The sequence below is a fragment of the Agelaius phoeniceus genome, chromosome 10 (genome assembly GCF_051311805.1).
Source record: "Agelaius phoeniceus isolate bAgePho1 chromosome 10, bAgePho1.hap1, whole genome shotgun sequence".
Lineage (NCBI taxonomy): Eukaryota > Metazoa > Chordata > Aves > Passeriformes > Icteridae > Agelaius > Agelaius phoeniceus.
In genome coordinates, this window is record NC_135274.1 from 25,764,059 (window position 1) to 25,777,491 (window position 13,433).

Genomic DNA, 13,433 nt, shown 5'->3' on the forward strand with positions numbered 1-13,433 from the left:
GGATTTCAACCAAACCATGGAGCGGGACAGGGCCCGCATCGGGGTCGCAGTCCAGGAGTTTGGGAATTAGGGGAATTAGAAACAACAGGAGAGCGGCGCTCCCCGGGCCGGGGGCTGAAGTGCCGGGAAAAGGGAACACAAGGCTGGGATGGGCACCGGCACCCATTTCGAACACGCTGTTAAAATCGACTCTTGATGCAAAATTACTATCCGGGAGCAGCTCTGAAACGGAGAAAGGGGCCCTCTCCGTACTGTTTGGTTCCATCAAGCTTTTATTTTTTGTGGAAAACGCACGGTCACCTCTGGAAACGGAGGGATTTCCAGAGAATGCCCGAGTGGTTCTGCTGAATCCCATCCCATTCCACCCCTCCAGGGGCAGGGACACCTCCCAGAGCCCAGCGTTCCTTCCCTGAACTGTTTCAAAGCAGCCCAAACTAAATAATGCACAAGTCCTTCTGCAGTGTAGAATAAACCAACAAACCCCATAAATAATAAATAACTTTATTAAAGAATTGCAGTTTCAGATGCTTTTACAGAGCACAACTTGTGCCTTACATTGGAGAACAGTCTTGGTGTAGCAAAGGGATCTGGAGGAATATTCACCTCTTTCCACTGTCACTCTAAACCCAGGATGAGCTTGTTTTATTTCACACAAAAATCAGAGTTATCAGGTGAATTTTCAATTTAACAGCAGCAGCTCTCCAAGAGTGTTGCTGTTAATTACTGAGAAGATTATCTCATAAATTAATTGCAGAATCCACGTTGTCCCCAGTGGATGGAAAATGAGTCCCTGGGTTGAGCTCTGACTTTAAGGGGTGTCCAACCCCCTGACCCCCACAGCTCATTAAAGGGTCCAATTATTGCCATTAATATTGATCACATCAACTTATTGCCACTGATACTTCTCTAATTCAGGAAGAGACCACAAGAAAATAACAGTCCTTCCCTTTTCAGAGCTCAACAGCAGTGCTGCTGATTTGGTTTGCACATTAATAAACATTAATTAATTAAAATTAAAAAAGCTGGGGAAACTGCAGGAAGATTAAATATGAGTTAGAGGCTTTTTGGCCAAACAAATATTACTCTTAACTTATTAAACCCTATTTTCTCATACAATCAGTAATTTAAAGGCTACATTATAATGGAGCCTTGAATTTATGTAAAGCTTTAGTGTTATTAATTTATATTATTTAATTTACAGAAATTCTTTCTGCTACACCACAGGGATAGTTCTGCATGGTAGAACAGTACAGGGACTGAACACCTGGAATCCCAGGATTTTCCTACTCTCAGGCACTGCTGGCTCTTCTAAAGTCCTATCAAATGTAGATTTAGGGTCATTCTACTCTCAGTAAAACACAAAGAACACAGAAAGGAGAGGGGTTCCTGTATCCAGGGCTCTTTACAACACAAGAAATGGTGAAATCATTCCAGTTAAACTAATTTCTCCCATGTATTTTTCCCATGAGTAATTCCTAGTTGCAGCTGATCTCAGGACACTGATATTACTACAGGATAATTACAGTAATTAAATACTACAGACAATCCTCAAAATGGAAAATGATGGGCTAACTCCACAGGAAACAAAGGATCAGGAATACAAAGTTGACAGTTCAGGCACAGGAAATGAGGTGCAAGCACAGCTTGTTAACATAAAAACTCTGATAAATGTAAAGTATTGGCATATTTCAGTATTTCCTCTCATTTTATGTTACACCACGGTGAGTGTAGGGGTTCTGTAACAATTTATAATATGATTTTAAAGTAGTGCTTTACACTGTATTCAAGTTCTATTAATTAACCTAGAAAATCAGTAATTATTTCAGCAACCTAAAATAAAGGAAATTTGCTTTCTGTGCAACTCGGAGTGGGAAGGGGGAGCTGCAGTACCAGGCTTAGTAAAGCCTGAGATTGGTGCAGCTGGAGCAGAACTGCTCTGCAAATCCAAGCTGGTTTGACCAGGCTTGGAGATGTTCCATAAAGTGCTTTTAGGCAGAAAGTTGTTGGGCTGGAATTCACTGAGGAGCTGAGGACACTGAGAAGCAGGAGGAGCAAAGGCACAACACAGAGCAGAGATTGGTCACAAATCCAGGTGTATTTTTATGGACACGAGCACTGAGCACCATTCATCTGCTCCAGGGAACCTCTGTCCCAGGGAATGGGGACAGTTAATTCCTGGAGCCCTTCAGGGGGACAGGAGTTCCTTTCACACTGAGAGCCTCCAAGGAATCCCTGGGCACCCTGGATCCTGGAGCTCCAAGTGGCTTCTCTCTGGAAAAAGAACAGCAATGGTCACAATCTCCATGGAAACAGGAGGAATAAAACCTCTTGGAACATTGCTCCAGAACTGGATTTTCTTTCTGCTGCTGGAATTTCCTTATCCTGAAGGGAACTGGTTTTACCTTCTTGATCCACCTTCCCTGGGGCTGTAATGGGCACTCCTGGACCTTGAAGCTTCCACAGCTGCTCTGCTTCGGCAAGGCCTGAACTTCATGATCTCCCTCTGCCACTCCTCATCAAAGGTGCCAGCCTCAGCTGGAAAACAAACACATTTATTTGAAATGTTCATTAAGAGAGGAATAAAAAATTAATGACTATTAGGGGGTTTGGGTAGCGATTTTAAGCTTTGTCATCCACAATTCTCCACATGGCCTACAACTGTTTTTGGGGATATGTAAAAGAGAATTTGGATTTAAAGGTGCCTTTTAAGATATCTCAAGCTGGAACTTCCAAATCAGAGTGTGAAACACTGTAAAGCTCATTAGCTGCCTAAAAAGACCTACATTCATCCAGGTTGATGAATTCTTGGTTCATCTCCTCATCCCCAGTCTTGGAGTTCTTGGATCTTCTGATGACATGAGCCCGATCCTGGATGTGGTGACCAACAGATATTTTCTCCACACCACTTTCAGAATCCTTCAGTGCTTTTCTTGTTTCTTTAAGCTGTTTAAAAAAAAAAAAAAAAAAAAGGGAACTGAGTGTCCTTCCAACTAAAAATGAGGTAAAAAGAGTTCACAGAACCCCAGGATGGTTTGGGTTGGAAGGGACCTTAAAGCCCACCCAGTGCCACCCCTGCCATGGCAGGGACACCTGTCACTGTCCCCAGTGTCCAACCTGGCCTTGGGCACTGCCAGGGACCCAGGGGCAGCCCCAGCTTCCCTGGAAGAATTCCCTTCCAATAGCCCATCCACCCCTGCTCTCTGCAGTGAAGTCATTCCCACTTGTCCTGGCACTCCAGGCCCATGCAAAGGGTTAAATCCTCCCCCAATAATTTTATATCTTTCCTTTACAAAAGTCAAGTTTTCCAGCCTTCTCCAATTCTCTCATTTCCTGTGCTGGCTGTGAACACACCAACAAAACACAAATCAAGCCTATTTTCCTTTGGCCACCAGAGAGGAAGATGAAACAACACCTCAGGTGTTTTAACTGGGTATTAATTATTGGGGAAAAACCTCTGAGTTTCAAAATGCTACAGAGCCAAGGTTCCAACATTCTCCTTGGCAACACGAGCAACAGCTGATGCCAAAATTCCCAGCATGAGGAACAACCAGTTACTGAGCTGTGGTGCTGACTGGCTTGGAAGGCAGGCTGGCCCTTATCAGTGTCCTGGGCTATAATTAGCAGCCTTGTGCTAAGGGCTGTGCTGGAGCTGGGACACATTCCCAGCCAATCCTGCCCACGGCCTTTAGGGATCCTGTCTAGGCTTTCATGGCCCGGGCCAGGTTCACATTCCCACTCCCAGTTCCCAGCAGGATTAGACACAACAGCTGCAAGGGAGCTGCAGCTCAGGGTTATGTAAGTGTCTGGCCAAAGGGGTGCTCTCAAGGCAGGGGTTGCATAAATCAGTGCCTCTCCTGGAGTTTAAGTGGACAGGAAAAGGATTCATTACAGCAAAGAGAAGGGCACTGGAAAATTGCTGCTCTGTGCTCTGTTTTCCCAGCCTTGGATGGGACTGTAATTTATTTTGGGGTGTACTTAGAACACAAAATTACAGGGAGGAAATCAGACCTTTAACACAGAGCAGGGTTGGAGAGCCCTGTGTTTTCCTCAATCCCTGAATTTTCTTTGTGCAGTCAAGGGTGTGTGGGGGGGTCAGGCTCTGCTCCCAGGGAACAGGGACAGGAGGAGAGGAAACAGCCTCAGGCTGGGCCAGGGCAGGCTCAGTGGGACATCAGCAGGAATTTCCCCATGGAAAGGGTGAATAAACATCAGAAGGGGCTCCCAGGGAGGTTTGGGGTGCCCATGCCTGGAGGTGGCACACAGTGACAAGGTGGGGACTGGGCACAGACGGACTCAAGGCAAGCTCAGTGATGGCAGGAGTCTGTAAATCCCAGGAGTCTGCAGCCACTGCTGTGCTGCACCTGCACCCTGGCAGGGCCCAGCTCCTGCAGCACTCACCCCTCCCGGAGCCGTGCGCGTCTGGCTCGTGGCTTGGAAAACTTTGGGAGGCTCATCCCCCACTCTGGAATAGGTCACCATGGAGGAGGAGCTGAAACTGTGTCCCTCGGGCTGGATGGACAGGTCATCCTGCAAAGCAAGGCAGGCTCGTTACTGCAACTTCAAACTTGTGGGTAAGTTATTCCTTCTTATTTTATTATGGAAAATATCCCTTCACAAAATTAACCCTCCTGGCACCACATAAAACTTCAGTTTTATCTTCAAAGAATAAAGAAAAACTATAAACACAATATAATCTAGGCAAAAACCTCTTTAATTCTTACTATCTCCTTGAGAGTAATCCCATTTTTCTTGGCATTATTTTCTGAGGAATATTTGCAATAACTGGCACTCTCCAGTGCAATAAATTCCAGAATGATTTTCAAAAGAACTCACGAATTTCCTGTGCATTTCCAGCATGTTGTTCCTCATGTTTGACATCATCCTGTCCATTGCAGAAAATGGATCCATAAAATCTGCATCCCACTAAAAAAAGGCAAAAAAAAAAAGACTCCAGTTCAAACAGTCTCAACTCTCCCAGTCCTGGAGCTGGCTTTCACATGCATTTTAACTCAAAAAGCTTTTCAGAATGCACTTCACACACAGACAAGCCAAAATGCACCTTTTCAAAAGGAAATGGAGGGAGTTGGACTAAGATGGAAATATTGGGAAGATCAAAGTGGAAGATTTGTCACTCAGATGTCAAACTGGACAAAAAATGAGTTTATTTAACAAAAACGTTCACTGGATATTCAAGTATCCAATCATAAACCTCACCAACTTCTGCTCTGAAAGTCCTGTATGACTCTTCAGGGTTTAAATTTCAATCAATTCATTTCCAGAGCTATGTATTTCAATGCTGCAAAATTAAAGCTGCATTTAAGCTCGAAATGAAGTAAAATTGAAGGACAGAAAATCTCCAACTTATTTTCTGAGTACAAGACATTGGAATGCTCTGGGCAAGAGCTCTGGACAGATGATGGATATTGAGCAGGATATTGCAGAGCCCAAGGCACAGCTGGAAACCACCCCAAGCCCATCCCCAGGGGCTGCATTCCCCAGCAGCACTCAAGGTTTGCAGCTTCCCCAGGGATTATCCCATCCATACCCACAGGTCAGTGCCCCAGGAAGGATTTTTTCCCTGGATTTTCTCATTCCCAAACTGAGAACAGCACCAAAAGCGGGATGCAAGCACAGAGCTCAGCCTCTGCCATGCTTTGCTTACACACAGCTTACACAGGAGCTACTCCAGGGATACTAACCCCTCTCCTAAAACCTGCAAAGGGCATGAGGGAGAAGCTGGTGGCCTGGAAAAAAGGAGCAACACCTGGAATTATTATCAGGAACAGCAGAAATTACTTTTATATGAAGCAGATTACATGAAACATTTCTCATCTAATCAAAATCACTCAGGAGGGCCTTGGTAATTAATTAATTAATCAATTAATTCCTGGTATGTGGAAATAATATATTATACTGATGATATTAGAAAATGATAACTGGCACCACATCTAATAAATATTGATAAGAGTGTGTGAAAAGTACTTAGAGCCTGGCACACATCTGCACCCCACAAGAGCCTTTGTGCTGATTTCACACTGCAGGCCCCACCCTGCCATGCTCCATTCCAGCCAGGCATCACTGAAAGCTGATTAAAATCAAAAAATAACAAATGATCCCACTGATATTGAGGATTCCTGCATGGCAGGGCAGTGAGATCCTGGGAAGCACAGGGTGTTTCCAGGAAAGCCAGATTGGGGAGTCAGATAAGGGGTGCCAGAAGGACCCAGCCCCTGGCAGGAACTTTAATGGAAAAAAAGCAATTCTCCAGTTCTGGAATAGCTTTAGGAATTCTTCAGGTTTCTGTCAGATAGCAGAGCTGTAAATAATAATTTTTTTTTCCTCTCGATATCAAGTCCTCACCAGTAAGAGTTATTAGGCATACAAAGCTTGTAAACTCTGTTTTATAACACTAAAAAGCCACTAAAAGCTGTTAAACATTTGCCTGATATACAGGATAATCAGATATCAAAAAACCCAATTAACAGCATCTCTTAATATGCTTTAGCTCATTCCTCCTTCCCTAAAAACTGAACTACAAACCTGCTGGAGAAAGGAAAAGCAGTTTTAAATTTGAATCCTACAGTGGCACTCCTTGTGTTGTCCCAATAATTTGGTTCTTTTCAAAGCAGTTTTAGGCGTGCTGCAATTTAATTAAACACAGAATTAGGACATTACTAATTAGTGTCAGTAATTTGAACGAAGTGTATTTTGACATGGCAGCAAAGCTCCACCTCTTCCTACATAAAATGTAATTTTAAAGGTCTCAGTCCTTGGTAGAGCAGCAGTTTGAGAGGCAAAGCAGCAAGTGCTGAGTCTGGTGTGAGATCTGACAGCTTCAGTGACCAGGAGAACATCAGAGGGTCCTGGGGAGGGTCTGGCAGCTGTGGAACTCTGTTAGCACACAGCTCCTGTAGCTGCCACTTGGCTGCAGCCACAGATAAAGGGTTTGGGCCTCACTTTGTCCCTCACTGCAGAACAGGGACACAAGCCCTGAGCTCTGACAGGTTCTGTCTCTAAAGGAAAAGCTCTGATGTGGCTTTAGGCACCACTGATCCAAGCCTCAGGATCAGCAGAGGAAGGATGCTGCCCTCATTAGATGCAGTTTCTATATTTGCCAGGAACTGGATGAGCAGGGGAAGGAATGTGCCAGCTCCCCTCTGGAGCTGCAGGTGACAGGCTCAGTTCCAGCTCTGGCCTGGCCACCAGCCCCTGTCACCTGCCTTTCTCCAACAGCCTCTGCAAATCCAGGGGAAGCATGAAAGCAACAGGGAGGCAGCTGCTGAGTATCTGCAGGGAGAGGAACCAGCTCCCAACGTTCATCCTCTATAAATACAGCTCTAGATAAGGCTTAGATATGATGGTCCTGCATGCCCAGAGCTGAAAAAACACTTCAGTTAAACACAGACCATCACTTGGTGACACACAGAAATACTGAATTCCACACAAATTTCCCTGAGCTTTAATTCTTACAACTTTGTATCTGACAGAATATTAACAGTCAGCCCAAATTCAGAGCATGAAGTGTTTATTTCCAGCTGCAAAGCTGAAACAGGGTTTAAAATCCAGGGATGGATATTCCTGAGGTGGTGAAACCCAGGCTTGTGGAGATCAAACTGAAACAGCTGCACACAAGGGACTGGAATGCAAAATATATCATGGAATTCTGGAATGGGCTGGGCTGGAAGGGACCTGGACAGAACCTGGCCTTGAACACTTCCAGGGATAGGGCAGCCACAACCAGGCACCTTTTTAAGTTAACAGGAAAAGGAAACACATGTAGAGAATATGTGGGACATTTTCAGTGCCTTTCTCTAACAGAAACATTTAATGTATTATATTTACATTTAATGTATTATATTTATGAAAGCAAGCACTGCATAAGTGATCAGTTTGTTCATTAAATATCTGTTCAGTGATCAGTACACACAGACAGATGTTCAGCAGAGATAAGGGATGTGCCATGAGGGAACCAACAGAGAGAGGAACCCTTCCATTTCCCTGAGTGATGCAAGAGATGAAGGGGGCTCCAGGAGCAGAGGCAGGGCTGTTTGCCCATCCCAGAGCACAGCCAGGGCTGTTCCCCAGCAATGCCCATCCCAGAGCACAGCCAGGGCTGTTTGCCCATCCCAGAGCACAGCCAGGGCTGTTCCCCAGGAATGCCCATCCCAGAGCACAGCCAGGGCTGTTTGCTCATCCCAGAGGCACAGCCAGGGCTGTTCCCCAGGAATGCCCATCCCAGAGCACAGCCAGGGCTGTTTGCTCATCCCAGAGCACAGCCAGGGCTGTTCCCCAGGAATGCCCATCCCAGAGCACAGCCAGGGCTGTTCCCAAGGAAATGCCCATCCCAGGGGCACAGCCAGGGCTGTTTGCCCATCCCAGAGCACAGCCAGGGCTGTTTGCCCATCCCAGAGCACAGCCAGGGCTGTTCCCCAGGAATGCCCGTCCCAGAGCACAGCCAGGGCTGTTCCCCAGCAATGCCCATCCCAGAGCACAGCCAGGGCTGTTCCCAAGGAAATGCCCATCCCAGAGCACAGCCAGGGCTGTTCCCAAGGAAATGCCCATCCCAGAGCACAGCCAGGGCTGTTCCCCAGCAATGCCCATCCCAGAGCACAGCCAGGGCTGTTTGCCCATCCCAGAGCACAGCCAGGGCTGTTCCCATGGATGCCCGTCCCAGAGCAGCCCCCAGCCCCGGCCATCACTTACCCCGCGGGGGCCCCTGGTGGCCACCTGCGAGTCCTGCCGGGCTCTGCCGCCCGCTCTCCTCTCCGCCGGTCTCTCCCCTCCCTGCGGGAGGCTCAGGAGCGGCTCCTGCCCAAACGGCTCCGAGAAGTTCCTCATCACCTGCCTCATGTGCTCATGGTGGGCAGCAAAGGGATCCCTGCACGCCAGACAGGCACTGGTTAGTGCAGCTCATGGACAACGGCTCCAGGACAGTTCAAACTCTGTTCTTTAACATTCCATAGGGTTTTTTTATCCAAATGTTTTACTTTAATAGGACCCAACCGGGCAATCTCCCATTCCTGATAAACCTGGTTTTCTCTTCCATTCCCATCTCTCAGGTTGGGTGTTTGAGATCTATTTTCTCTCCTTTTATTCCTCTTTCCTCATCTCCTCTAGAAATATCCATCCTTAGCTGCAGAAAGGCTGTTCTCCTTTCACCCCAACCTGCCAGAACCATAAACTGGCTCATATTTTATTTATCACTATTTTCAACACCAACACCTAACAAGAAAATAATTTATTTTAAGTTTTGCCCCTTCATCCTTCAAAGCTTAGCACAGTCCTATGCACTGAACTCCTCATGTCCCACTGGATCCCCCCCTCATCCCTCAGATTTATCCTGCTGGCAGTTCCCATCCTACTTTTCCTTCTCCCTGTCCCACATGCTCAAAAACACCCATTATCCCCTAAATTCAGGCCAGTTCCATCTCCTACAGTCACCCACTGCTGCACCTGTGCCTTCCCTCTCCACAAATCCCATTCCCACTGGATCTCTTTCCTGTGCTTAGGAAGGAGACTCTCACTGCCTTTTTCTTTTCCTCTTATTTTCCCCCTCCTCCACTGGTGCAGAACTCCAAACTCCAACCAGTATTTCCAAAGCTTGGCTTGCAGGGAAAACCTTGCTCAACTGCCCTAACTCTGCAAGCTGGACAAGCCCTGATATTCCTAATGAAGGCCCAAAGAGGAGCAAAGCAGGGATTTTTGTGAAGTGCAGGGTATGAGCAGTGCTGCTGCCTGAGGCCAGGCTGCAAATGAACACTTCCCACACAAATGACCCCGCTTCATTTCCTCCTTCCTCTCATCTTCCTCGCTGCCAGCCCACTGCAAACACTTTATTGCCATGAACAGTCACTTCCCAGCCCCTCATCCTCCTTCCCCTCAATTCCTGGCACTCCCCACGCCCTCCAGGACAGCAGAGCCTTTCCTGGGACACCTCACAGGAAAGGCTCCAGGCTGCTCCTGACTCTTCCAGCCACGTTATCTCCTGCCCAGCTTTGCTGCTCCCACCCCTTATCTCCAGCCCCACAAAAAGCAGCTCCCACATCACGTGGCTGCTTTGATCCTGTGCCAAAGTCACACTTAACATTTATTTTTTTTCCCTTTCAAGTGAAAAAGACGAACATGAGGTTGGAATTATTTTGAAATAGGATTTTTTTTTTTCAACACAAAAATATCCCTTTAAGCTATACCCAGACTTAAACTCAGCCCAGAAAATGTTTTAGTGATGCCATGGAGCAGCCCCTGCTCTGCTCCCCAGCCTTGGCTCCAGCCCTGGCTGATAAGGAGCTCACCCAGCCCAGGATGAAGAACAGATGGAAAAAGTGCTGGCATGAGGCAAGGGCAGGAATCCCACCAGCACCACCTCGGGATGTGCACCATGGCAGCAGATCCCAAACCCCAGAGAGGTTTGGTTACCACACACAGAGAGCTCCTCGGTACCAGGGACAGAAATCAGACACAAACCGAGGAATGGCAGCCTTAGGAACAGAAGAAAAGGCCCTCAATTCCAAACTTTAGGGAGTAATTAATAAAAAGAATTAATGTATCAAGCCCCAAAAGAAACACCCAATTTTGGTGTGATCTGGAGAAAGGTAAAACCAATGGAAAGGGAACAGAAAATCCATGTGGAATTAAACCTTGGTGGTTCCAAAGTTTCCAAGGAATTAAACCTTGGTGGTTCCAAAGTTTCCAAGGAATTAAACCTTGGTGGTTCCAAAGTTTCCAAGGAATTAAACCTTGGTGGTTCCAATGACTGAAACTCAAGCCAGAATTCCAAGAGGAGAGCTCACCCTGCCTGATGTACTGAACAAGGCCCAGCCCCTGCAGGGGACCTGCAGCATTTTACAATCCTTGCTCCAAGCACAGATTTCATGGGAGAGCAGGCGGTGTAGGACACTCTAATTTAGCAATTATTGACTTAAATATGACTTTTGTGGGGGGGGAAGAAGATACTTTTGATGAGAAGGCTGAGATTTTTGTTATAGCATAGAAGTGATGAGGAGAAAGTGAGGGGTTCACAGGACTTTGCACACCACATCTGTGCCCTTCACGTGTTGAACACTAAATTATTTTTAAAATTAAATTCTGGATGGAGACAAACAATTCACACATTTATTCTTCCAGCACTCTGCAGTAACAGAATTTTGTCTAATATGTATTAAGGTGACCCTCACCTGACATTAAACACACAAGTATAACGTTACTGCTTTCCTCAGTGCATGAAAAATCAGTCCTAGAACAATAAACCCCACTTAGTACTTCTGTAAATTGTATTTTGTATTAGAGGTGCTTCTTTTTATTAGCTATTAGATGGAAATATTAGATTTTTCCCCACTCAAGAAGGCTGCAGCTGCAGATTCCCCCTGGAGAGAACACCTGGCACAACAAACTGAAGGGAATCAAACCCAGAGTGTGCAGCTGGCAGGGCAAACCCAGCCCCTGCACCTGGGAGGGTGTCAGGGATGGAGCCCAGCCTGGCCCTGCACCCTTGGGTGAGTGACTGACTGCTGCTTCCCTGGGACAGCTGCTCCACAGGGGCTCCAACCCAGGCACTATTTCCAGTCCAGCACCAAACTCTCTCCTTATGAGGCAGCTGGAGCTCATTAGGACTCCATTTTGGAGCTAATCTTATCTGAGGTAATCAGCTCATTTCCTTCACTGTATGCAAAGCAGACTGACAGGACAGTGCTGAGAAAATGAGTCTCAATTTCCAGCTCGTGTTTCACACACACTCCCTGCCTCCACCTCCTGCAATCCTTGTGGCTACAATAACAAGGAATAAATTAATAAATAAGCAATTGTTATTTCAAACAAGACATAATTTCCATTATTACTTTAATTTCATGCAGAGGATCTGCATACGGAAGTTTCCCACACAGAGCTCACAAACTGTTATAACAGCAGGAATATTCCTAGAAACCAAGAGTGCTTTGGGAATTCTCCTGGAATGTGCTGTAGCTCAGCAGGAGATTCTCCTTTAAGCAGCCCCAGCCAGAGCTCCCAGTAACCAGGAGATGCAGACAACAAACCACATCACAGGCCTGCTGCTCCCTTCCTCACCCGCCCCTTATCTCAGCTGCTAATTAAATTCCTGACAGTTTTTTTCAAGGTTTAAAATAATTATTGATGCTCCTCAGCGTGCTCTGATCCCATTTTCATCCACTACAAATCACAGTTTCTGACCAAAGACATGAAATGGGGCCAGAGCAGGTAATTCAGCAGCTCTGGCTGAGGGGAGAAGCACCTGCATCTCTCACTACTCATATTTGTGGCAAAAGGAGATTCCCACAGGGAATAAACTGGGCCCTGACTTGAGTGCACAGACAGGAACCACCACTGTGCTCACAGTATGGAAACAGAATCACAGAATGGTTTGGGTTGGAAAGGACCTAGAAGATGGTCCTGTCAAACCCCCTGCATGGGCAGGGACACCTTCCACCACCCCAGGCTGCTCCAAGCCCATCCAACCTTGAACAATTCCAGGGATGTGGCACCACAGCTTCTCTGAACTACCTGTGCCTCACAGGGGATAAAAACCCAATCTGCTGGGGTAAGGCAGCGCCATCCCCTCGGGAAACGAGCACAGGGAGACAATTTACCATCAGTGCTCTCACACACGCGTCGGCAAAGTTGTAATTGAAGGACACCTGGTGCTCTAAGCAGTGCCGGCACCGAGAGGAGTCCAGACGCAGCCTGTGGCTGAGCAATTAATTAAAAACACGCACATCAAGCCGGATGAGCTGCACTGCTCACAACCTGTACTCAGGGACCCGAAGAGCAAACAAACTCCAGGATCTCCGGCAAGGAGGTGAAGATCTCCTCTGTGCGAAATGTGGATTAAACCCTTCCCTGCTCAGAGGGGAGGCAAACCCAGCTCCCCGCTGTGGAACCTCGCTGAGGACGTTTAACCCCCGCACGGCTTTAGGGGCACGGGCGGTACCGGCCGGGACACACGGGCGGCCCAACGGCCCCGACAGCGGCTCCTGCACCGGCACCGACCCCGTAACCCGCCCTGGTCGTTATACCTGCCCCGACCCCGGTCCTTCCACCTGCCCCGGTCCCTTTAACACGCACAGATCCCGGTCCTTCCACCGGCACCGACCCCTTTAATCAGCACCGACCCCCGGAGCTGCCTCAGTCCACGGTCGGTCCCACACACCCACCCCGCCCGCCCGTTTCCAGCCCCGGACCAGCCCGTCGGAGCCCACCACCACCTCAGCCCACTCTCGGCCGGTCCCCCCCGCCTCACCGCCGTGGCCCGCAGCCGCCCGCCCCTCACCTGAAGAAGGGATCGTCCTCGAAGCACCTCCCGAGCCCCCCGAACATGGCGGCGGCCGCTGCGCTCTGCGCGCCCCCAGCCCCGCGCGGCCCCTCCTCACCGCGCCGCGCACCGCTCCGCCCCACCCGCGCACGTGACCTCACCCGGCCGTTCC

General features: G+C 47.9%; 1 protein-coding gene across 2 annotated transcripts; it reads right to left on the reverse strand.

The window, feature by feature from the left end:
* Positions 1-485: 485 nt before the first annotated feature.
* Positions 486-13,433, reverse strand: MLF1 (myeloid leukemia factor 1). Of its 2 annotated transcripts, XM_054639448.2 has the most exons (8): positions 13,280-13,433; positions 8,704-8,878; positions 5,700-5,744; positions 4,834-4,923; positions 4,399-4,527; positions 2,784-2,943; positions 2,403-2,535; positions 486-2,271 (listed from the first exon to the last, which is right to left on the reverse strand). In XM_054639448.2, exons 1-8 carry the CDS (start codon positions 13,324-13,326, stop codon positions 2,169-2,171), a joined length of 882 nt encoding a protein of 293 aa, XP_054495423.1. In that variant the 5' UTR covers positions 13,327-13,433; the 3' UTR covers positions 486-2,168. The 2 variants fall into 2 exon arrangements, with proteins under 2 accessions (XP_054495423.1, XP_077040348.1); XM_077184233.1 differs by lacking the exons at positions 5,700-5,744; positions 13,280-13,433.